This window comes from Saimiri boliviensis, chromosome 2 (assembly GCF_048565385.1).
Source record: "Saimiri boliviensis isolate mSaiBol1 chromosome 2, mSaiBol1.pri, whole genome shotgun sequence".
In the NCBI taxonomy this organism is placed as follows: domain Eukaryota; kingdom Metazoa; phylum Chordata; class Mammalia; order Primates; family Cebidae; genus Saimiri; species Saimiri boliviensis.
Window position 1 is genome coordinate 22,916,559 of NC_133450.1, and position 26,906 is coordinate 22,943,464.

Here is a 26,906-nt window from a genome sequence, read left to right on the forward strand (position 1 = left end):
GAATGCTCTCAGTTGTAAAGAGCACGCTGAAACATAAGTCTATAAATACAAAAGCATTTCTTATTTTTTGAATTATGGGTCAGTTTATCAAACCACTCAGCAGTGTGTGTGTGTGTGTGTTTATCATGAGATTGTCAGCAGTTTTATGTTTTCTTTATACTTAAGTTTCGATAATATGAGCCTTTCTTGTCCTAAAATATACTTAAGTGTCAACAATATGAGCCTTTCTTGTCCTAAAGTAGAGCCTTCATAAAACCTTTGCTGTCTTGATGATGGAACCATACCTTGTTTAGTGTGCGATTAGCACACTTTCGAAAATTGGACTAAAGCAGATTTTGTATGTACACAGGTACTTTTCAGCATAGATGGATAGCCCCTGAAAGTCTGGGATTATGCATTTTCAATGTGCTTTTGATTGTGTTCTATTCGGAATATGTCAATATGTCATATATTTTCATTTTATGATAAGGCTCATTCAGAATTTAATTTTTGATTTCTTCTTTTTACTTTAGGACTACATTAGTCCCCACATAACCTGCTGAAATCTTTTCTGAATTTTTCACATTGTTTTTCTAAATTCTAATGTTAAGGCCTTGGTCTTTCTAGCATTTTAAGAAAGAATACTAGTCAGGGGATCAGGTTATGGGGTTGTATTTAGTAGGTTCTTTCACTTTAGTCAAGTTACTTTGTCTGAGCTTTAGTTACCTAAAATGTAAAATTAGGGGTTGGTTTATTCCCTGAGGTTCTTTTTCAGACTCAGCCATTGTCTAGGATACCTTTCTTCTTGGATCTCATAGACCGCTGCAGTCAGCTTAATCTGCCTTCCTTCCTGCTCTCCAAAAGAAGTTATATACATCCCCTAAGCTCCAGGCATCTGTGTCCATTCACCCTAATTGTGTTAGATTGTGTCTCTGTATTTCTAAGCATTCTCTAAAATAACACATTTTGCCTCTGGTTCTCTAGAAATTATGGTAGCTTTTTGTTAATCTTGTGGAATCGGGATATTTGCCCCCTCTAAATTGACCAGAAGACCAGAGAATAGCCTTAATCTTGCCTAAATATTATCATCTGCCCTTACTTATTTGAATGCCTCTAAATCTCACAGGATACTTGGATTAACTTTGGCCAATTTCTGGTCCCACCCCTCCTTCAGAATTAGCTGTGTTTACTTAGTCAGCACATCTATTTCTAAAACATGAAACTGGGAGAAAGCACTAATTCATTGGGTACCGTAATTATTCTTCAAATAAATATGCCCAAACCAGAAGAATGATACAGAAGTAATGACATTTCATAGAAATATTTGTTGACTCCATGAGGGTAGGAGCCTGCCTGTCTGTGTCATTCACTCTATCTCCACACTTGATCTTAGCCAGAAGGCCAAGAAGCAATCACTTACTCCATCTCTAGTACACACAAGAATGTCATGTCTAGACTAGGCCTTAGGTAAATATTTGTTGAATGAGGGAATGAATGAAAATGAAATTACAATTGCTGAAGTATTTTTTTTTTTTTTTTTTGGTATAAAAGAGCTTACTTAACTCTTAGATTTAGGATCTTGGAGTACAAGCAGACAATGGAGACCACTATGTGTCTGAAACCTAATCAAATAAAATATAGGGGAAAAGAACAGAAATTTTTACCTGGAAGTTTAGAAGGCTTAGTTGGGGTGGCAGATTCGTTTGTTTACTTTAATTGTTGCATATTTCTCAGACACTGATGGAGAGAGTTTCCAGCTTTGTCAGGTACTCTGTTCCTTGACACTTGAGATGTTCATTTAGAGGTTGGATGGCTCATTTGTCAAAAATGCCAAATAAGGGAATCCTGAAGGAGCAAGTAGTTGAACTTACCGATCTCTAAGGTCATGTGAACCCATAGCCCTATAGCTTTTACTCAAAGAGAGCTTGGACATAGCATGCGACCCTCCCACAGAGGACAGTAAATGGACAATGAAGTTTTCTATGTTTTCTAGAGACTGAACTTACAGAGGTTTTTCGGACAATATCACCATTCTCAAGAATATCAAAAGATTGAAATAGTTCTGTCTTCTTATTATAAGAGACAAGTAATGAAAACCACAGAAAAGTAGTAGTGGAGGAAAGAGAGACGGCTACGAGGGAAATGAGAAAAGAAAGATCAATTATAACATTATTTTGAATTGCTTAGATGTAAGATATGGGCAGTCTTGGAATACGTCAGTAGCCCCTGATAGGGTATTTATTTTCTTTATTAATATCAGACCGTGAAAATACTGCACCATCAGGAAGCCTTATGTATGTGTGGGAGAAACCTCCTAGCACACCTTAGTAACCTCTGAGGTTATAAGCTTTGCATGATACATTATGAAATCATCTTTGGCATATTGAATTTGAGTCTTCAGAAAATGTTTAAATCATTTATTCAGCAAAGTGGGGGAGTTTTAAAATGATTAAAAAAGTGTTTTGTGGACTCCCAAAATTAGCAGTTTATTGGGGGAGATTGGATACAAACAAATAGTTATATTACATTTTGAAAAAAAAAATTTAAAATTGTGATATACCTAACATGCAATGGAAATGATTTGCTTTGGGAGTCCAGGAAGAAAGGACACAGCATCTTAAAGGATAAACTTAGAAAGATAAGAAGATATAGGTGGTAGATACATAGGAACAGTAGGGAGGCGAGTATCACCTAGTAATAAGGTTGCTTTCTAATGAGTAAATGATACAATTATCAAATGCTTTTCAGAGCTGGGATGTTAATTTTTTTAAAAGTCCTAAATGTTAGCAAGACTTGGGAAAATATCAAGACATCTAAAGAAATGATGTGTTAATATCAATTGGTAGGAGAAGTTTGGATAGAAACTCAATGTGGAAGAAGAAGAAAGGGAGACGTACCTCAGTACCCTCCACGCAAACACTGCCTAGAAGAATGCAGTACCCCTGTTACTGTGGTTCATAAATTCCTGATGCATGGTGAACATGCTGTACTTTGATTAGCCCGATGCTGTTTAAACATTGTTTCATGAAAGAAAGTCCCCTTGCTCTAATTTCCTGTTCGTTAACCAATAGTCTGATTATAGTTTGCCTTCCCATCTAGATCTGTCTATAGAGAGTAAATGTACTGGCTATGCTGACACGGACATTCTGATTCATATGGTAGTCATTGTTCTCATCCTAAACGAATGTAGTTAATTAAGTGGCTTTCTAGTTCATACACATTAATCTCGTGACCTTATTGTTACTCTGCTGCTGAAAGTACCACTCTGAGTACCAAAAATAAATTTCAGTTCCTAGGTTTACAAAGCTGAGATCCAGACCCGGATGATGGACTAAGGCAAACTCCTCAAGATAAATGTCTCTTGGCTACCAGCCCCATTTTGAAGTAGCACAACTTCAGGCCAACTTGTGCAACTCAGATGTGGTCTGGGGAGACATATGTAGGCAGATGTAAGTTGCTGTAAATCGTCAAATTCTGAGAGAGTGGAAAGGAGGAAGATGAGGCAAGAGAGAAGTACAGAAGATAGATTATGAAAGGGTCTTTCCTTTCTGGCAGAGGATATTTCATTTGTTTTTAAAGTAAGTTGAATTGAAGGGAAATATCATTTATGTTTCTTTTAGTAAAATATCAGTCTGCTTTTCAGAATTCTTAATAAGTGGATTTCCTTGTTTTCTTTTCAATTCAGGTTGTGTTTGTTGCTCACATAATTTCCCTGGTTTTGTCATATTTAAGAGGCCAGATGAAGATGATTAGGTTACAGTGTGATGACTGAAGGTGTCATAGCCAGCCGTCATGGCTTTGGTCCACCATTTAGACATACAATTCTAGTGATTTTGTTATTTTATTACAAGCCCTATGCATTTGGAATTTCTCTAGTAAAGGAACTGTATAATCATAATGATTTAGAATTGTTTTTACCTAGAATGGGTTCCCAAATCCTTGTAATCTCTTAAAGAGCTCCTTAGAAACCCCCTTTCATTAAGTATATAATGACAAGATGAAAAGTACCTCCATCTTTCTTTCAAATTTTCATGACTCAAAAGCATTTATGTGGTATGATTGCATTTGAAAACTTAGACTTTTTCTAAAACTATGTTTTGAGGAGATAGCGGTGGTAACACTTATTTTTTTCCTCAAATGAAGAAACTAGCATCATAAAACACGAGAAAATATCAACTAGCAGTTTATATTTTCTGGTGTTTTATTAATGTTCAGTGAAAGCTTGAGGTCAGTGCCTGACATCAGCTTTTAATCTCTCATTAGTGAGAATATGTTATGAAAATGGGAAAGGATTCTCTTTTCTACTTCTTTTTTTCTTTTTGTTAGAAAATTACTATGATTTTGTTTGCTAAGTATCTGCTCACCAGTTCCCAAACTGCCCTACTACGGAACTCTGTCATTTTGCCTCAGTTAATGAGTAGATTAAAGTTTTATTTTAGTAAAGTAATGGGACTGATGGAGTCAGATTTCTTTTCTAATCCACTTCTTTTAGTTAGTTGAACAGATATTTCAAGTATTTCTTGTTTCCACTTAATATTAATCAACTTGTTTAATTTCTTGTCAATGCCTTAGGAAAAACATATAAGCTTTGAAGAAGAGCACTTAAGGAGGATCGAAGAGGCCAGATTGCAGCTCAAGGATCAACTTCTTTGCTTGGAGACTGAACAGGAATCCATTCTTGGTGTGATAGGAAAGGAAATTGATGCAGCTTGTAAAACATTCTCCAAGGACTCTATGGAAAAATTAAAAGTAATCATGCATTCTCATTGCACCTTATGTTTTCAATTAGTTTCCTAATATATAATTATAATAGGATTTTAATGTCTGGTAGTCAGATTATTATTATGAAAAGTTTTATGAAACAACATTTTGCATTTTTTAGAACAAGGCACTAAATCTATTGCACAGTCATGGTGAGAGAATGAGTGGTGTTATTCCATTGTCTCTGTAAAAAAAAAAAAAAAAAAAAAAAGTCTTATAAGAGAGACAGCCCTTGGAGTCAAGAGGACTGGAATTTGAGTTTTTCACTATGACAAGCTATTTTTGTTGTTGTTAGTATATTACTGGCTAATATTTATTGAGTACTATAGTATAGGTACTGTAGTATACATGGTACTTTAGTGTCTCCATTATCTTCTGGAACAACCCTATTTTTTAGTTACTCGGATTAAATCCACTTAAGAGAAAGGGAGGTTTGGACGGTTTAGGTAACTTGCCCTTGTCTGTACATCTGGTTAAATGAGAAACTAGAACTTCAAATCTATGGAGTCTAACTCTGGAACCTGAATTAGCAACCACTATTTAATTTAAACAAATTGTATTTAATTTAGTTTTTTTTTTAAATTTTAACAAATAGAATACTGCTACCTAGTATATAGTCATATTAAACTGATAAATAAAAGCAGAGGTGATCATGGATGCTCTGAATTCCTTGCAGGTAAGCACTTCTGTCAACTATGGGTTTTGCTGCTATTTTACATGCAGATGGCATTACATTGCTTTGATATGTATAACCATAATACATTACAGCTCATTTACCCCTCTACTGCATTTGATATGATGGCACTCACATTTTGATATTATGCTGAAATGCTTTTTATTTTTCAGGAATTTCTACAATTTATTTTGACATTTGTTTGTCTTTTTCCTCTTCTAAAATGACCTTCCTTTCTCATGCTACTGTGTTCCCCTCTTTTTTTCTTGCTATTTCTCTCTGCCTTCTTTTCTCTCTTAAATTGTGTTTAAGAGAAAATATAATTCTCTTGCAGTCAGGGCTTTTTTAGAATTTGACTTTAATGGAAATATTTTAACTAATAGACTTTGGTAGAGTTGATGGAATTTTTCCAATATGTATTCCCATTTATATATTTTTTTAAGTTCAAGTGTTAGTTTGAAAAGGTATGAGTCTAATATGAGAAGTAATTGGCTTTAGGGGAAAACCTAACTTTTTTAGAGCCATTGTAGGGCCCATTATAATTCTGACCTTTTTTTTTTTCTGTCTAGTGCTGCTTTTTAAATTTAAAGCTTGTCATATTTGCATTAATTTGATGAATGTGCAGCTTTGAAAATTCTAATTTTTATCTAGAATTATATTTTAGCAGTGCAATATTTATTCTATATTTAAATGTTTATAACAGGATGGTTTGTTTTCAATCATGTGGGAAGGTAAAATGAAAACATTTGGATCATGTTGTAAGATACACACACACACACACACACACGTTTATAGGCACACACATACATGCATATATATACACACCTTGTTATGGGCAATTGCAGGCAAAAACATGATGTGCAGATAGCAGATTGTTTAAATATTTTTTTTTAAACCACAAATTATCCTTCTAAAATATTCCAAAAAGCATCCAATTTTTTATAGGCTTTCAGACATAGAGTGACTGTGGTAATGGGTTTTTCACTTCTTCCCCTAGAGAAAGGCTAATTCAATCCAAGTTTTGGGTGGAAAGTAAATCTAAAAGAAAGGAAATTCTATTATTTTTTAAAGAGTCAACATTTTTTCTTTGTGGGACTCTTCATTAGTAACTTTTGTTGTTTTGTTGCTATAAACCTGGGGGAAAAATGAAATGCTTAAGAATATAGGACTCGAGACATACTCAAGAAACCACCCAGAGGTGTGGTAAAGATAAAATTTATTCTTTGCTTTATAGTTCTGAGAGACTGTGGAAGAATGTAAAATGTTTTCAAAAAAGGAATAATTCCATTTAGTCATTTCTTGATTCCTGAAATATTGCTGATGAGATTTTCAGCCATTGTATGTAGAGAGATTAACAGTGCTATGGAATAGACTGGAAAATCGATATGTAATAAATGAGTTTGAGAAAAAGTCCTGAACAATGTTGATGTTGTTTTTAATTACACTTTTCTTTTTCAAGTCACTGTATTTGTTACTTATTCCACTTTAGTTAATGTATGTAAGTGTTTGACAATGAAATATAGACATACAATAAATCACTACAATTATGAAACAATTAGAAAAGTGTCTGAATTAAAGATGTATCATTCTCATAGGCCAGTATTTTGATAATTCAAGAGTTCAAGTAAATAGAATAGCTCTCCACTGCACTTATTTTAGTTTCTCTCTTTCCATAATACTTGGTCTGAGTATTCATTCAGTTTTAGAGTGTGAAGAGGATGGGTTTTGGATCAAGACAGGTATAGGTTCACATTGGAAGTCATTGCGAATTTCTAATATATGACCTTGAATAAGTTATGTAAACTCTTTTGTCTCTAAGCATTAATGTCCCCAATTATTATTATTATTATTATTATTATTATTATTATTTGAGACAGAGTTTTGCTCTTATTGACCAGGCTGGAGTGGAATGGCACGATCTCAGCTCACCTCAACCTCTGCCTTCCAGGTTCAAGTGAATCTCCTGCCTCAGCCTCCTGAGTAGCTGGAATTACAGACATGTGCCACCATGCCCAGCTATTTTTGTATTTTTAGTAGAGACAGGGTTTCTTCATGTTGGTCAGGCTAATCTTCAACTCCCGATCCCAGGTGATCCGCTTGCCTCGGCCTCCCAGAGTGCTGGGATTACAGGTGTGAGCCATCGCTCTAGGCCCATGTCCTCAATTATAAGTTCACTCATTGAGAAGCTAAAGTAAGATAAGATATAGAAGGTGCATATATATATATGTATATTTTTTTGAGATGGAGTCTCACTCTGCCTCCAGGCTAACATTCAGTGGTGTGATCTTGGCTCACTGCACTTTGCCTTCCAGGCTCAAGTGATTCTCCTGCCTCAGCCTCCTGAATAGCTGGGATTTTTACATGCACCCACCACCATACCTGGCAAATTTTTGTATTTTTAGTAGAGATGGAATTTCACTATGTTGGCCAGGATGGTCTCTATCTCCTGACCTCGTGATCCACCCCCCTTGACTTCCCAAAGTGCTGGGATTACAGGAGTGAGCCACTGCACCCTGCCAGAAGGTACATATTATAGTGTCACATATCTTGCACTTAGTAGATACTCAATTAATGTTGCCTGTCATTATTTTGTAGTGCCTATTTTTGTAATATGTTCACAAATACATATGGCTTATCTTTCTTTATATTTTTAAAGACAGATGCCTGTTATAGTGCCCTTATAATAGACATTGAAGCCTATTTATTGATAGTGACATCTTGATACGCAGTAACAGTGGTGTATTGTGTTCTCTATGCCAGACACTGTGCTGAAAATTCACCATTTATTAAATGGTTAAGGCTGTCTTCTTAAACATGAAGCTATAGATAAATCTGTAAAGCAAATAAATAATAACATATGAACATTCCTTGTACTTATATCCAGTTATCTTTTACTTTGATATTAAACATTAATATCTTAGGCCACAGAAGATTTAATTGGCATGTATGACATACGTGAATGAAAAAGAAAATAAAGTATATTATAATGAATATTAAGTGGATGTTTGCAAATATTCAGCAACACAACAGAGAGTTGGAAGAGGAAGAAAATACTGTGAACTAGGTTGATTAGGGAAAATTTCATTGAAGAGGCAGGGAGGACATGAGGATTGGGTGAGACTTAGATAGAGAGAAAGGTGGATGAGGGAAAACTGGATATAAGGATACAATATTCGCCAGGCATGTTGGATTTCACCTGTAATCCCAGAACTTTGGGAGGCCAAGGCAGGTGGTTCATGAGGTCAAGAGTTCGAGACCAGCCTGGCCAACATGATGAAACCCCATCTCTACTAAGAATATAAAAATTAGCCAGATCTGGTGGTATGTGCCTGTAATCCCAGCTACTCTAGAGGCTGAGGCAGGAGAATCACTTGAACTCGGGAGTCAGAGGTTGCAGTGAGCCAAGATCTCACCACTGCAATCTAGCCTGGGCAACAGAGCGATACTATGACTCAAAAAATAAAAGAATATAATATTCATGTGTGTCATATGTGGTAGGCAGTCAGTATGCTTTCAGCATTTGTCTGAATGAGTTAACAATATTCCTGACAAAGAAGCAGTGTGCACACAGCTCAGGAGGTATAGAAGTTTTTGAGAAAAGGAATAGACATTTTGTTTGTAGAGGAATAGGATATTTTTAAACAGGCAAATTTGAGAAAGAGGTCTTCAAAAATATTATTTGTAGTGCAGAGTTCAAAAAAAGTACAAACTGAGAAAAAACTTTTGTATTTGCAATTATAAAGTCATTGTCAACTTTGAATACAGTTGTACTTTAGAAATAAGACAAAGCCAGATGCAAGGGAATTTATAAGTGAATTGGCGTGAAGGAAGTCAAGGCAGCTAGTGTAGATGACCTATTATTGTAACATTTTGTTATTATTTTGAAATACAAAGCAATGTTCGTGTGAAGTCATGTCAGTGAGTTTCTGTCTATTGACACCACTGAGGAGACAAAATGTCTCTTTTAGTATTAAAGAAGGATAAGTGAGAGAACGAATTGTTTCTATATAATCACGTCTAACCTTTTATGAAATACATTATGTAGAAAAAGACTGAGGAAAAGAAACAAACATGAAGTAAACTGACTTTAATTGAAGGTGATTACCGTATGGAAGTCCATAGAATCAGCTTCCGCAGATCCTAGAAATGATAGCACTTGATAGTTGATCTTTTCGTCAAAATATTATTGCTAATACATAAACCAATGACTACATACATAAAGAGTCACATAAATGACTAGTGGTTTGGAACTGATTGTGTACTTGGGGCAAACTTTTGTTTTTTTTAATCCTTAAATTGGGGGACTAAACTTTTGGATGCTGTGGTGAAGAATTTCATTTATGTATGTTTATGTCAGAGAAAAAATATGTTTCTAATAGACTCTTTTCTCTTTTGTAGGTTTTTTCATCTGGTCCTGATATACATTATGACCCACATCGCTGGTTAGCAGAAAGCAAGGTAATTAATCTTTGAATCCTAAAGTTATTATAATATTTATGATCTTTAAGCTATCCTATTTGGTTTAGCTATTTATTTTGTCATATAACTGAGCATATGGGGATGTAATACTTAGTTGTAAGGAAAGAGATCACTGCAGTTCATTTACGCAACCTCCATGTTTTATATTTTTATGTTTAAAAGCTAAGTATGTAGGCATAGAGTTAGAGAATAAGGTGAACATTGACAAAGAAACACAGAAGAAGGAAGAGCTAATTCTGTTGTTTGTGCTGGGAGAAAGGTATGATGCTGCCAGCATGTCATAGACAGTGTCTAGAAAAAAGCAATATTTAAACTTGGTCTTACAAAAATTTGTAGTTCTCCAGTTAGTTAGTTATGGGTAGAACAATGGCATGAAGATGAGAATATTTGAGTAAAACCACATGTAATACCCTCTGATTGGTGAGTAAGAAATGGATGGGAGATGATAGAAAGATAAGGTTTACCTTTGAAGGTCAACTGTGCATTAGAGAAGCCTCCTAAAACAAAGCATTCTTTTTTTTTTTTTTTTTTTGAGACGGAGTTTTTGCTCTTGTTACCCAGGCTGGAGTGCAATGGCGCGATCTCGGCTCACCGCAACCTCCGCCTCCTGGGTTCAGGCAATTCTCCTGCCTCAGCCTCTTGAGTAGCTGGGATTACAGGCATGCGCCACCATGCCCAGCTGATTTTTTTTGTATTTTTAGTAGAGACGGGGTTTCACCATGTTGACCAGGCTGGTCTCGATCTCTTGACCTCGTGATCCACCCGCCTCGGCCTCCCAAAGTGCTGGGATTACAGGCTTGAGCCACCGCGCCCGGCTTAACAAAGCATTCTTAACAAGAAAATAAAAGTATACTGACTGAACATTAGAATTTTATTCTACTGCTTTAAAAACGGTGAACCTTTGCATTTCTAGCCATTTTTGATAGAAACAAATGCAAATTTATATTTATGCCACCTGAATAGGGAATTTAGAATATACATGTTTTGCTATCTCAGAATGTTTTGACCAGAAACTTTGGTTGTGCATTGATATTGCATTTCTCTTTTTTCTTTTTCTCAACTTCACAATTCTGACAACAAAAGCAATCAATGTACTTAGAATTTTCTTTCAAGTTAAAATCTTTATCATTTCTGAACAGAAAGCTTTCACTGCCGTAGTTCAGTTAAATTATGAGAGCCAGAGATGACTCTTAATCATAGCTCTTTAATTTGGGAGCTAGTGAGTAGTTTTCCCTTATCATTTAATGGGATTGAACTTCTGATCAGACCAGTTCTAAGACTGCATGAGACAACTATTCCTTCTACAGTGTAAACAGGTTGTGATAAAAAATACAATGCTGACCAACTGTCTAAGGGGGAATTGAATCTATTTGCTAGAAAGATGGCTTAGGTTATTGATGGGTTGCAATACTGTAATTCCCATGAACTATGACTGAACAGCTCTATAAGTATTGAAGATAAGATCTGGAATCAGAGGACAAAAAACTATATGGAAAGTAGAATTGCTCTTCAGATAGTCCATTCTGACGTCTTGCAGTATTAGAAGGACCTCTGAGGGCATTCAGTAATTGTTTTCATAAATCTGCCGAATGAATTTGTTCTGCTAGTGTTAATTCTAGAAAACAAGGATTGGGTGGAGATTGCATCACAGCTGCTTTATTGGCACTGGTGGCATAATAAAAATATGAAGTTTAACTAAGAGTTGGACTATACTTACAGGTAAAATAACTAATGAATGGTACTAATAAGAAATTACAGGAAGAAAGGGTTGAGATGGTCTGTATTAGTCAGGGTTCTCTAGAGGGACAGAATGAATGGAATAGATATATTTATAAAGGGGAGTTTATTAACTATTTCTTCACACAGTCACAGGGTCCCACAATAGGCCATCTGTAGGCTGAGGAGCAAGGGGAGCCAGTCCAAGTTACAAAACTGAAGAACTTGGAGTCCAATGTTCGAGGGGAGGAAGGATCCAGCATGGGAGAAACATGTAGGTTGGGAGGCTCCATCAGTCTCTCTTTTTGCATTTTTCCTGCCTGCTTATATTTTAGCCATGCTGGCAGCTGATTATCTTATGCCCACCCAGGTTAAGGGTGGGTCTGCCTTTCCCAGCCCACTGACTCAAATGTTAATCTCCTTTGGCGGCATCCTCACAGACACGCTCACGATCAATACTTTGTATCCTTCAATCTAATCAATTTGGCACTCAGTGTTAATCATCACATTGTTATTAAGGAATGCCAGGTAAGCAGTTTCCACAGATTAGGGATATGTTTTTCTAATAAGTTCTGACAAGGCATTGTAAGGCCAAATTTTCTTCAGCTTAATGTAATTTACTGAGAAACTACTATGTCTCAGATGCTGTTACATGCCGTGGGCATTAAAAATGAACAAGACATGGTCCTGGTCTTTAGGAAAGACAGTCACATATGTGATCATTTCAGTCTTTTAAGTCAGAGCTATAATTAGAAGTGGCACAAGCTGCCATGGAGGCAGATGTCCCTGGTGAATATCAACACCAGCCAGGTCAAGAGCAAAGAACAAGCATGCAAAGAACAAAGTTCTAGGAAAGGTTTGGTAGAGAAGCAGTTTGATGAATGCAAAAAAGCTGACATGATTTGGCAATCATAAAATGTGAACCTATGACATAGAGAATGTCAAGGGATGGGGCTCCAGACAGAGGGGTTAGGTTCCTCCAGCAGAGCATTGTTTGTCATTTTGAGGATCCTGCATTCAGACCTATGTGGCATGGAGAATCACAAAGGAGTTTTGAACAAGAGAGTGGCATGCTTATATTTATGTTTTGGAAGCATCATTTTGGTAGTGAGGTGAAAGGTAGTTTGGAGTTGGGAAGACTGGAGGCAGCAAGGCCAGTTAAGAAGCTTTTGCCATATAGTGAGACAGGGTGAGAGTCTGAATTAAGAAAACTGTTTAAACATTCAAAGGAAAGGACCGATTGGAGTAATTTTGTTGACAGCATGCACATGATGAGAGATGTTATATTCCAGGGTGATGGAGAAAGAGATTTCTAGGATTTTCTAGTCAAAGTAGAAGACTCTAGTCAGGGATTAGTATCTGAATAAATGAACATGCAAAGTCCCAGATAGGCAAATTCATAGCAGTATTGAAAGTTTCCACCGGAGAGATGGATAGTTAGAAACTTCTGTTTGGACAGGAAGCCCCCAAGAGAAGCAAGGACAAAGACAAACATCACAGTTTTTGTTCAAGAAATGAGATGTGGCAAAGATATTCACATTGAGACAGTAGGGACAACATGTCACATCTAGAGCAGGCCGGCACTCTCAGGTGGGACCCACAGACTAGAGAGAATCATTGTTGAGCCCACATGTTAAATTACTGTTTTGCAATAGAAAATAAAGAGAAGCTGGTCTTAGCTGTGCCTCCACATTAGACAGGATCCTGAGTGCACTGTTGTTCATGGAACATATTTAATTCCAGGATCCAGTATTATTTATTCCCTTAAGAGACAAAAAGGTGAATTTATATACTTTTTTGACAGTATAAAGCTATAGTTTTTTTTTTTTTTTTCTTGGCCTTTGCCCCATTGTACTGAAATTCCCCATTTGCTTCTGTTTGATTCGTCTGTAAATGTTACTAGGAAAGATCTGTTCTTATCCTGTTCTTCATTACATCTTTAGGACTTATCACAATGCCTGGCTAAATGTTCATTAATTTTTTTTAAAAGAGTAATTATATTAGGCATGCTGCATTTTCCCAGTGGAGGCACTTCCTCGACTTAAATATTATAGAAAAATAACTAACAAGTAGGTGAGATTTCAGTGAATCTTAGTACTGGTTTTGTTTGATCATAGGTATAAACTTGGAGATTAGATGGGTAAGAAATATACTTCCAAATTTAGGGAGAAGGTTTTTTTTTTTTATATTGTCTTGTTTGATATCAACTCAAAGAGTCACACTTTTTGTAGTATAATGTATTATAGGCATTGACAACTATTTGCTTTTCCATACAGTTCAACTGACGCAGCTTTAGAGATCATGTAATTTGACCGCCTCATTTTGTAGATTGAAGAAACTGAGGCCCAAGATGTTTTCAGTTTTACCTAAAAACTTAAAGCTAATTAGTTACTGAGGAGAGCACAGATCTCAGGTCTTGGAACTCTGTTCCGTCATTTCTCTTCCTTGGTTGTATAATCCACACTTAAATATAAACCATACATTTATGAATTTTTTTTTATTGATGTGGATTTTTTAAAACATTGTGTGAGAAGTCTTAGACCTAGTGTATTTAATTCTTGCTGACAGATATGGATAAATATCTAATATTTTATCCTTCTGATATAGAAAGGAGAATGTTATACTCAGTATCTTGGCTGATTTGTTGGAAATTAGATTATTTACATGGAATATTTTCAGTTAATAGAACAGAAGTATGTGTACTACTGTGGATATTAACTTTTTTCTTGATTATATTTATAGCAGTGAAAAAGTGGAGAAATTGTTACGGAAAAAATTACATATTTTTAGGTTGACTTGTATTTGAATTTTGCATTTCTAATTTAATTCTTGCTTTGGTGGCTGACCACATTGTAAAAAATTGCCATCCTCTTTACCTCTGGTTCTTATATAAACGTTTTATTTCAAAATTGTGTCTAGAGCTTTGGCAAAAGAAGCATAGTAATTAAAAGAGCAAAATTCTAGGTCCTAATATTATTGCTACCTTTATAAGCTATAATCTTTTTATTTAAATTTTCTCTTGTCCTTGATTTTTAGCTTTGAGTCATTTCTTAGTGGCTTTGTATATTATTACCCTAGGACTCAGTAGAGGATTCTCACAGATTAAAAAGATCATCTTGGTAGCTTTACTAGACACTTATGAATATTCCCACCTAATTGCAAGCTATCAATACGAAGGTTAAGAAAATGCCATAATCTGGGTGCAGTGGCTCACATCAGTAATTCCTGCACTTTGGGAGGCTGAGGTGGGCAGATCACCTGAGGTCTGGAGTTCGAGACCAGCCTGACCAACATGATGAAACTCCATCTCAACTGAAAATACAAAAATTAGCCTGGCTTAGTAGTGGGAACCTGTAATCCCAGCTACTTGGGAGGCTGAGCTGGACACTCACTTGAACCCGGGAGGCAAAGGTTGTAGTGAGCCGAGATCACGCTATTGTACTTCATTCAGCCTGGGCAGCAAAGCAAGACTCCGTCTCAAAAAAAGGCTGTGTTTACAAATTCATTCTCTACCTTGGTTTTTTAAGCAATATTTGTTGATGTAGTTAAATAAATGAACCTATTATGTAATCTGTAAAATACTCCTGTGAGTGGTTCATAGAATGGTTTTTGCTCTGATAATAGCCTTGTCACCTAATTATTATTTGGAATTGATAAAGTTATTTCTATATTGTGTTCCAAGTTGCTTCCTCAAGATACTTAATGAAGATGCTGGGTATTTGTCCAACAAACACAAATTCTCATAATTGATTATGGATTGATTAAATATCCATAAGTCACTATTTTATTTTGTAGAATTAATATATTCTGCTTACATAAAAAGTATCTAACTATAGCCTATTAGTTGCAGAATTAATAATATATTCTGTAATTCATAAAAAGTAACTATAGCCTATTTTAAATTTTGTTTGACAATGGAATAAAGGCTTCATAGGAGTAGACTGAAGCCATAGGTCATATTATATTAATCTGTTCCAGCTGCCATAATGAAATATCACACGATGAATGACTTAATCAGTAATTTATTTTGTCACAGTTCTGGAGGCTGGAAGTTCAAGATGAACGTGCCAGGTTTGGTTTCTGGCAAGACCTCCCTTCCTGGCTCATAAATAGCCAACTTCTTTTTGTTTGCTCATGTGACCTTTCTTCTGTGAGACTAGAAGAGAAAGAGTTCTCTCTCTTCTTGTAAGGACAGGATCAGATGGAGTCCACTCTTACGACCTCATTTAACCTTAATTATCTCCCTAAAGGCCAAATACAGTCTCCAAATACAGTCACACTTGTATAGAACTTCAACATATGAAGTCTGAGGGGACAGAACTGAATCTATAACACATATAAAACCTGACTAATCCCTTGTTAGGGATTTTTGTTGTTGTTTTGTTTTTTCCCCAGAACCATTAGTATTCGTGTTAGGAAAAAACAAACTGATTGCTTCTCCATTACCATCTCTTAGCAGTAGTAGTGACCATAGGTAGTAAACAAAGGTGAAAGACTAGGGTACAGTAAGTGGAAAAGCATTGGGGGAAAAGAAAATGTGAAATGATTTTTTTAAATTTGCAGTTAAATCACTGGTTAAGAAAAGATTACTGGAGGATTGTGCTGAGACCCATTTTATTTGGACCACATAGGTTATTAAAAATTGAATTGGTAGTAAACATATGAAAAATTAGACAATTGCATAAATACAGTATGGAATTTTTATGTGAGAAACATCAAAAGATCTCATAAAAGTGGAGTTTTATTCTCATGTGGCAGAAAACAGTTGGAGATGAGAAAAACCATGGACCTGACCACATAGTCCCCTGCATTCTTGACATTCTTTGACATAGTCTCCTGCATTCTTTATTGATTTCCAACATGGGGGAAAAGTGTTGTATTTTATCAGTATGCTTGCACTGTTACTTTCTTAGAGTAGATTTAAGAGAAACAGATACATTTCCATGACATTTTCTATCCACTTCTTTTACTGATGTTTTCTACCTTGCACTTGTACAATTCACATTTGCCATCTGCGATGCACACCAGCCAGATTAAATCCTGCTATGTTGTCTAGTAGTGACTTGTTCCTAGAACAGGTGGTCTTCCTGTTGGTCAGAGGTTGAACATGTCTTCTTTTTTTACTTGGCTCACAAGGCCTCTTGTAGAGTCTGTGGTCAACTGTAAACCTCATATCTTTTATCAGTCCATGCTCATTTTGCTATTTTAAAAAATGCATTTCTTCATGTTTCTCTTTTAAATTTTATCCTGTGCTTATGTATTTCTTTTGTTTGCCGAAGTTGATTACTTTTTATCTGTTGAAAGTTGATATTTTGGTATAGACATGCAACGTGTAATGATCACATCAGGGTAAATGGGTTCTCTCTCACTTTGAGCACTTATTTCTTACAATGTGTTGCAAACAGTCCAATTATATTCTTTTAATTATTTAAAAATGCATGATAAATTATTGTTCATGTAATAACCTTGTTGTGCTATGAAATGCTAGATATTACTCATTCTATCTGACTATGTGTTTGTACCCATTAACCATTTGCACTGCCTCCCTCTCCCACCACCCTTCCCAGTCTCTGGTAACCATCATTCTACTTTCTTTCTCAATGAGTGCAATTGTTTTAATCTTTAGTTCCCAGAAATGAGTGAGACATGTGAAGTCTGTCTTTCTTTGCCTGGCTTATTTCACTTCACATGGTGTCTCAAGTTCCATAAACATTGTTGCAAATGATGGGATTTCACTGCTTTTCTTGGCTGAATAGTACTCCATTGTGCATATCCACCATGTTTTCTTTATCCATTTGTCTGTTGATGGATAGTTAAGTTGCTTCCAAATCTTGGCCATTGTGATTAGTGCCACAACAAACGTGGGAGTGCAGACATCTCTTTGCTATCCTGATTTCTTTTCTTTTGAGTATATACTTACCAGTGGGAATTGCTGGATCCTATGGTAGCTCTATTTTTAGTTTTTGGAGGAACCTCCATACTGTTCTCTATAGCGTTCAGATGAACAAGCAGAGTCTTTTTTTCTCTTCCCGACTTTCCCCCAAAACAAATGTGGTGTTTTTATCAGTCTTGAGCTGCCTGGAGCTGGAGGAGGTTTGAAGCAAGTATCTCTTGTGTCTGCAACCACTGGGACTGTGCTGGGTCAGACCTGAAGCCAGCACAGTACTGAGGCTCTCCCAAGGCTCATGGCAGCTGTTGCCTGACTACGCCTGATGTTTATTCAAGGTTCAAGGGCTCTTTAGTCAGCAAATGGTCCATTTAGCCAGGCTTGTATGTTTCCCTTTTGGGTGACATGTTTTTTTCTGGCCTAGGGTAAGTTTAGAAATGCTGTCTGGGAGCTAGGGCATGGAATCGGGAACTTCAGGAGTCTACTCGATGCTTTATTTTACTGTGGCTTGAGTTGATACCCATGTTGCAAGACAAAGTCCTTTTTACTCTTTCCTCTTTTTTTGGTCAAGCAGAAGGTGTATCTCTTTGTGGACACCATGGCTGAGAGTGCGCAGGGTTACACCTAAAGCCTGTCTCACAGTTTTGGAAGTTAGAAACTTGGCCATTGTGGGTTATATGTCTTGAGCATTACCGATTCCTCTCCCTACTTTAACCATAACACTAATATCTCAAAAATGTGCACTTTGGTTCTTCCCTTTGCATTTTCATTTGCTTGGAGTATGACAACAATCTCTTAATTTCTAGCCTTCAGTGTTTCCTACTCTACATAGATAACACTTTCTAAAGAACAGCCCAATTTGCTGCCTTCATTGTCATAGTGGGATGGTGGTATACGATCTCATATTTTTCCTGTATTCTTCCTTAATGTTTCAACAGCAAGTTACAATAGAAAGTACTTATTTTATCTGGCAAAGAGTTGACCTTGTTTCCTGTTTTTCTGTCTTATGGAAGCTTTTTATTGTTTTGTATTTGCATGGATGTTTCAAAGGGAATATTGAGAAGTAAAGTATGCTTTGTTAAATTTCTGCAATCATAATTGGAAGTACATAGCCCAATTTAATTTGGGAACTTCCTATGTTTAGCCAATGACATCCAAACAAGACAGAGACCTAGAGATTGCATAGCAGGTACTAAAGCCAGGTCTCATTTATTCATAAAGGTATAATTTTAGCTTTGTTTTTCTGTCTTGACTTACTCTCTACCCTTCGTTTTTTTTTTTTTAAATAACAGCTTAATTTAGGTATACTTCATATATCATACAATTCATCCTTTTAGAATGCACAATTTAATGCCTCTTAGTATATCTACAGAACTGTGCAGTCATTACCACACTGGATTTTACAATACTTTCATCACCTCAAGTAGAAAATCAGGACCCATTAGCTAATACCTACAAATCCAACCACCAGTTCTAGTCCACCACTAATGGACTAGAACTTCTAGTCCATTGCCAAGCCAAGGTCACAATGATTTATGCCTGTGTTTTCTTTTAATAATCTTATAGTTTCAGCTCTTAACATTTAGATCTGTGATCTTTTTTGGGTTAGTTTTTATATATGGTATGAACAGGGGTATAAACTAATTCTTTTGCATTTGTGTATTTAGTTGTCCTAGCACCATTTGTTTTAAGACTATTCTTTCCCACATTAAATTGTTTTGGCACTGTGGTTGAAAATCAATTGACATTTATATATGAGTTTATTTCTAGACTTCCAATTCTGTTTCATCAATCTGCATATCTGTCCTTTTGCCAATACCACACCATCTTGATTACTGTAGCTTTGTAGTAAGCTTTGGAATGGGTAAGCATGAATCCTCCAACTATGTTCTTTTCCAGAACATATTATTTAATATATTAAATATTAAATATTAAATATTAAATAATATTTAAATAATAATTAAATAATTAAAATATATTATTTAATATTTTTTGGGCTATTTTCATTCCCTTGCTTGTCCGTATGAAACATAGGATCAACTCATCAATTTCTTTAAAATAGCCAGATGGGATTCTGAAAGGGATCCTGATAGCAATACATGTGGGGTGTATTGCTATCTTAATAATATTCTCTTTTGTTCATGTAAATAGGATATCTTCCCACTTAGTCTTCAGTTTTATAAAAAGCATTTTGTAGTTTTTTTTTTTTTTTTTTTTTTTTCTAAAATGGGGTTTCACCATGTTGGTCAGGCTAGTCTTGAACTCCTGACCTCAGGTGATCCACCTGCCTTGGCCTCCAAAATGCTTGGATTACAGGCGTGAGCCACCACACCTGGCTACATTTTGTAGTTTTTAGAGTATAAGTTTTGCAGTTTTATGTTTGTAACTAAATATTTTATTTTTTGATGCTATTGTAAATATGATTATCTTCTTAATATTATTTTTGGCCTACTCATTACAAATATTAACATATAGAAATATAATTAATTTTTGTATTGATTTTACATATTGCAATATGCTGGACTCTTTCATTAGTTCTAATAGAGTTTTTAAATGGAATGACTAGGATTTTCCTGTACATAAGCCTGGTACTTGCAAATAGAGATATGTTCACTTCTTCCTTTTCAATCTAGCTATTTTTATTTCCTTTTTTTTTTTTTTGTATAATTGCCTTTTCTTAACCCTTGATAGAAGTGGTGAGAGCTGATATCCTTTTCTTGTTTCTGATCTTAGAGCAAAAGCATTCAGACTTTTACTGTTAAGTATGATAATGGCTGTGGGTTTTCCATAGATATTTTAAAAATCGTATTAAGCAGTTTTTTCTATTTGTAGTTTTTTGAGTGTCTTTATTATGAAGGAAAGTTTAATATTATTATATGCTTTTTCTGTATTTGTTGATATAATCATATGGCATTTGTTCCTAATTCTATTAATATGGTATAGTACATTAACAATTTTCCTATCTTAAACCTTGCATTCTTGGGATAACTTCCACTGGATCATTATATTAGTTTGTTCTCACACTACTGTAAAGAACTACCTGAGACTGGGTAACTTATAAAGAAAAGAGATTTTATTGACGCAACAGTTCTATAGGCTGTGCAGGAAGCTTGGCTGGGGAGGCTTCAGGAAACTTACAATCCTGGTGGAAGGGTGAATGGGAAGCAGACACATCTTATCTTCACATGGAGACAAGAGAGAGAGAGCAAAGGGGGTTTGCTACACACCTTTAAACCACCAGGTGTCCTGAGAACTCACTCACAATCATGAGAACAGCAAGGGGGAAACTGCCCCCATGATCCAGTCACTTCCTACTGGATACCTCCCTCAACATTGGAAATTACAATTCGACGTGATATTTGGGTGGAGACACAAAGCCAAACCATATCAATCATGTTGTTCATTTTATAGGTTGCTGGATTCTGTTTGCTAGTATTTTGTCGAGGATTTTCAAAGATCTGTATTCATCAGGCATATTCATAAGTACAGCTTTATTATAAGTGGCCTGGAGAAATGGTAGTTGAGACTCCAGTATTCTCAGCCTGCTGTGCCTGGGGTAGAGTAACCATCCTATCAGACATTGTGGGAGCAAGGGATTCTCAACATCTTGCTGCACTTGCTGGCAATTTAGCCTCTGCAAATCAGAGCTGCAAGTCTGAAAAATCCTGATGATCTGCTCATCCAGCATGCTATCATGTACCTTGACTGTGAACTGGAGAAAGAAAAAACCCTGTTTTCTTGGCAGAGTTTTTCTGGAATGAGGAGTGGAGCTTTTGTCACACTGAGGGTAGGAAGGAGGGAGTCAGTTATGTCTCAAATGCCACTTTAATGAGGTTAAATAGAGTTTATTGAATAAATGTTTCTTCATTTGCTGTATGGCCATAGGACAATATTTAGAAATGTTAATTTTTAAAAAATTACTTTTAGCACTTACAGTTATTTCACTAGGGACCAGTTCCGCAAAACTCTATATACCATCATTCCAGGAGAGGAACTGTTATGGCTCCCTTTTGTTTTTGATGAGAGTTTATATTAATAATTATGATACAGGTTTTATGTTCAAAGGCATGATTTTCCTTAAGACAGTACATTTCACATAAAATACACTGCTTGCGTTTCAGTGATTTCTGATCTATGTCGCAGAGGCACTGTCTGTTAGACAGGCCTTCTGACCGAAGGGGCTGTATTTCTTCTTTGCTGCTGGGTGTTTGAAAGTTGGTGTATGGGTGGAGCCCTAGTCTATGGGCCATATCCCAGTTGCACTTAATCATAGGCTAAGCTATTTGATCACAGCCTCTTCTAATAGATTATGGATTGTCCTAAGGAGCTCATAGACTTCTAGAGGCCTAAAAACTTCCTGCTTATGGATGAGTGCTACTCAGAAAAACTATCCCTTAGCCAGAGTTTTTCATCTCATCTCCTGCTTCTCTCATTTTGCTTCTTCTTCTTCTTCTTTTTTTTTTTTTGAGACGGAGTTTCACTCTTGTTACCCAGGCTGGAGTGCAATGGCGCGATCTCGGCTCACCGCAACCTCCGCCTTCTGGGCTCAGGCAATTCTCCTGCCTCAGCCTCCCGAGTAGCTGGGATTACAGGCACGTGCCACCATGCCCAGCTAATTATTTTTGTATTTTTAGTAGAGACGGGGTTTCACCATGTTGACCGGGATGGTCTCCATCTCTTGACCTCGTGATCCACCCGCCTCGGCCTCCCAAAGTGCTGGGATTACAGGCTTGAGCCACTGCGCCCGGCCCCTCATTTTGCTTCTTAATGGGATGAAGACTGTCTAGATTGTTTAAAATCAGCTAGAAATTGGAGGGTAGCCTGACTTAGGAACATCCTGAGACTTGACTGAAATCTTGCTATACTGAAGGGGAAATAAATACTTATTTTCCTATTCTTGTTCTAAATACCTGAATACTAAAGTTAGATGAGGGCTGGGTGTGGTCACTCATGCCAGTAATCCCAGCACTTTGGAAGGCTGAGATGGGTGGATTTCTTGAGCTTAGGAGTTTGAAACCAGCCTGGGCAACATGGCAAAACCCCAATTCTACAAAAAATACAAAAAATAGCCAGACATGGTGGTGGACACCTGTAGTTCCAGCTACTGAGGAGGCTGATCAGGAGGATTGCTTGAGCCCAGGAGTTCAAGGCTACAGCAAGCCAAAATCCTGCCACTGAGCTCCATCCTGGGCAACAAAGTCAGATTATATCTCAAAAAAAAAAAAAAAAAAGAAAAAGAAAAAGAAAAAAAAAGAGAGAGAAAGAAAAAGATAGGTGAGATTAGAGTCTGTGAAGAAGAGTTGCCCGAATTCACTTTCCTTGTGTTTTAGAACCATAAACATTAACTCTGTATCTTCTAGTTGATAAGGAATCTCTCCTCCTACCTAATTAGCTAGATCAATGCGATAAAGCATTTTCAGAAGTCATGCTAGGAATTTTAACTTTTAAAATTTCTGAAGTAATCTTCTATAAAAAGTCTGTAGTTCTATTCTAGTCTATTCTGGGATGTATTTGATTTTTAAATTCCTATGCTAGACTGCCCTATGTATCAAATCAGAGGATTACCTATAATATTATTGAAAGTTTAATAGGTCAAACTTAGTCTTTCTAAAGATGACCCCAAATATTTTATAAAAATCTATGAATATTATGGCTTAATTTCTGAACCAACTTTTAATTGATATAAACTGTTATGCAAATTAAACACGAGTATTTAAATATTTTGCAAAAATTTGGTAATTATCTATATTTGTTCAAATTATGATGTTACTCATTTTTTTCCTCATGTTTTGAAATGCTACTCTTTTCTGGATTTCTTTAACCATTAGATATAAATGTCATTTTTTAGACTAAACTTCAGTGGCTCTGTGAGGAACTGAAAGAAAGAGAAAACAGAGAGAAAAATCTGCGACACCAGCTGACGCTCTGCAGACAACAACTCAGGAATTTGACTGAAAACAAGGAATCTGAGCTGCAGTGTCTGTTTCAACAGATAGAAAGGCAGGAGCAGCTTCTGGATGAAATACATCGGGAGAAGAGAGGTGTGTTAGTTGTTCTTTCGTTTTTCTTTGTTTATATCTATGGAATCCTAATCCTAGGATTGGAAAAAACCTACCTCCACTGCATCCAGTTTGGACTGTGTCCAAGCCCATCTCCTTTTCTTGTCTTTGTCTTCTTATCTTTCATCATTTCTGGGACTAGAAGAGAAAACTCTTCAGCCACAGCATTCCTCCTGAGTATATGATGCTTGCATTTACTGGCTGTGTGCAGGAATTAATTGATAAGACATACTGCTTCTGTCCTAGTAAAATGCTGAAGTTTACATTTACTTCAGTAAAATACTCCTTAGATCATTCAATAAATATTTTGTGCCTATTTTCAAGTATGCACCATTCTAGGTACAGAGAATATATCAGTGAATAAAGCAGGAAAAAACAAAACAAACCTCCCTCATCTTACTTAGCTTATGGGGTGGAGACATAAAACAAATGTTAGAAATAAGTAAATTATATAATATTATAGAAGGTTGTAATCAGCGTGGTTGAAACAGTAGAGTAAGGGAAGGAGAGTTTGGGAAAACGAAAACAGGGCTTAATGTATGGGCAGAATCTAACTTTAAAATTGGACATGAGACTTGGAGAACTGCTTTCATTTCTGTTATACTGAGGATGCTTCATTATGGGAAAAAGTAGAAAACAATTCTATGTGTATCTTTTGTTGTGTTGGCCTTAGTCTATTGCTTTAATGGTGAATTTTTTTAAGAACTGAGGCTTAATAGTGTGTCTCATTAAGAAAATCTAAGTATTAACATTTAGTAATCCTTTCTAAAATATATTTTTTTGGTTTTCCTTTTAGTAATCTGAATTATTTTCCCACATGTACTACTTAGAAATTGTTCTTGTACTGTAGTGATTCTCAAGTTTTTAGTAACAGGACCACTTTGCTTTCAAGTTTTTGAGGCCCCAAAGAGCTTTTATTAATGTGCATTATCTGTATCAATATTTACCGTATTAAAAATTGAAACTGAGAATTTAAAAATATTCATTATATGTTAACAAAGAAATTAATGAAAATTATTTTCCAAGTCAAAAAACAGAAGAGTGGCGATATATTGCATTTTTGCCAAAAATTTTAATTTCAAAGCCGATATTTTTTAAATTGCTGGCTTAAAAGAAGACAAGTCACATTCTCAAATTTGCTTCTGCATTTAATCTGTTGTTATAATACATGTCACTTAAGCTCTGGAGAAACTTTATTTACATTCATGAGAAATTGTGTTTTAAAAAGGCAAATAATTAAGGCTGAAGCAGGTGGATCACCTGAGGTTAGGAGCTTGAGACCAGCCTGGCCAATATGGTGAGACCTCATCTCTACTAAATATACAAAAACTTAGCCAGATGTGGTGGGTGCCTTAATCCCAGCTACTCAGGAGACTGAGGCAGAAGAACAGCTCGAACCCTGGAGGCAGAGGTTTCAGTGAGCTGAGATCACGCCACAGCACTCCAGCGTGGGAGAAACAGAGTGAGACTTCTTTAAAAAATAAGTGCAAATAATTAATTCAGAGGCTGAGACAGAAGAATAGATTAAGAATAGGAGTTTGGGTAGACCCAGCACGGTGGCTCATGCATGTAAACCTAGCACTTTGGGAGGCCAAGGCAGGTGGATCACGAGATCAGGAGTTCGAGACCGATCTGGCCAAGATGGTGAAACAGTCTCTACTAAAAATACAAAAATTAGCCAGGTATGGTGACAGGCACCTGTAATCCCAGATACTCAGGAGGCTGAGGGAGGAAAATTGCTTGAACCTGGGAGGTGGAGGTTGCAGTGAGCCAAGACTGCGCCACTGCATTCTATCCTGGGTGACAGAGTGAGACTCAAAAAACCAAACCAAAACCAAACCAAAAAAAACAGAGTTTGGAGTTTAAGGCAGCAGTGTGCTATGACTGTGCCTATGAAAAGCCACTGCACTCCAGCCTCAATATCACAGCAAGACATCCTCTCAAAAAAAAAGGGCAAATAATATTTTAGTTTTATTATTTAAGGGTCTTGAATGGTTCCCAGAATGCTTTAGAAGGTAAGACTCTAATGTTCATAATCTCTCAAGGTGATTGCTTTTATATCTATTTTTTAAATTTAATGTTAATTTTTTCTCACTTTTTATCCATAGAGCATTTTAATTCCTTTTACAGTTTCGAATCAGCTTGTCAGTTTTTTAGAAAGAACATACTGGTGTTTTGATAGGATAGTGTGAGATGTGTACATTAATTTGAGGTGAAAGAACATCTTAGTAATGAGTCGTCTAATCCATGAACCTGGATCTATCCATTTATTTAGGTCATCTTTACTTTTCTCCTAAATATTTTGTAGTTTTCAGCAAACGGTGCTCTCTTTAAAGATTTGTTTCTTGATTTCTAATGCTATAATAAATGGCATTTTAAAGTTCTAAATTTTAGCATTTATTTTTGGTACATAGGCATATAATTGATTTTTTGGTGTATTAACCAACTGTTTTTGCAACATTTCTAAGACCATTTATTAGTTCTAGTAGCTTTTTGTTGTTGGTGGTGGTGGTTCCTTAGCATTTAGTATTTTATTCAAACATGATCACATTATCTGTAAATGAAGACATTTTTGCTTCTTCCTTTTTTCTTGTTTCTTGGCTTAAGTGGTTGATTTACATGTGGCTCATTTACATGTGGCTGGATTTGGTTTATTAATTGTTCGTTAAGAATCTTTGCATCTCTGTTCATAAGGAATGTTGGTCTGTAGCTTTTTATTGTGTGTTTATCTGACTTACACGTTATTCTAATAGTCACCTCATCAGATAAGCTAGTTTGATCTTTTCCTTTTATATTTTGGAAGCATTTGGGTAAAGTTTCTTTTAAAATATGTGGTAGAATTTGTCAGTGAAGCCACCTGGGTTGGTGGTTTTCATTTGGGGAAGATTTTTAATTTCAAATTCAAATTCTTTAATAAATATAGGGCCATTCAGAATTTCTAGTTTTTCTTGAGCCAATTTTATGAATGTGTGCTTTTCAGGGTATTTTGTCAATTTCATCTAAGTTGTTGAATTTATTTGCATATAATTTCTCATAATATCCCCCTTTTTAATTCTTTTAATTTTTGAAGATCTGTATTGATGCTTTCTATTGTATTCCTAGTATTGGTAATTTGTTTTTTCTCTTCCGTTTTTTGTAAGTCTTACTGAGGGCTTTATTTTACTATTATTTTCAAAGAAACAACTTTCAGATTTTTAATATTTTTCTGTTTGTCTTTTGTATTTTATTTGTCTCTGCTGTTATTTGTGTTTTTTTCCTTTAACTTGCTTTGTATATTATTTACTCTTTTTCTTGCTTCTTAAGTTGGAGTCTTTATTTTACCTTTCTTTCCTAAATAGGCATTCAAAGTCAT

The 26,906-nt window shown here is 35.9% G+C and overlaps 1 protein-coding gene across 9 annotated transcripts in view; it reads left to right on the plus strand.

Moving 5' to 3' along the window:
- The window catches only part of CEP128 (centrosomal protein 128), a 476,123-nt gene that overhangs the window by 181,008 nt on the left and 268,209 nt on the right, over positions 1–26,906 (plus strand). For all 9 annotated transcript variants that reach the window (XM_074392897.1, XM_074392891.1, XM_074392894.1 and 6 more), the window contains 3 exons: positions 4,552–4,728; positions 9,812–9,871; positions 23,344–23,536. In XM_074392897.1, coding sequence (XP_074248998.1) covers positions 4,552–4,728; positions 9,812–9,871; positions 23,344–23,536 — 430 coding nt within the window. The remainder of the gene's footprint in view (positions 1–4,551; positions 4,729–9,811; positions 9,872–23,343; positions 23,537–26,906) is intronic.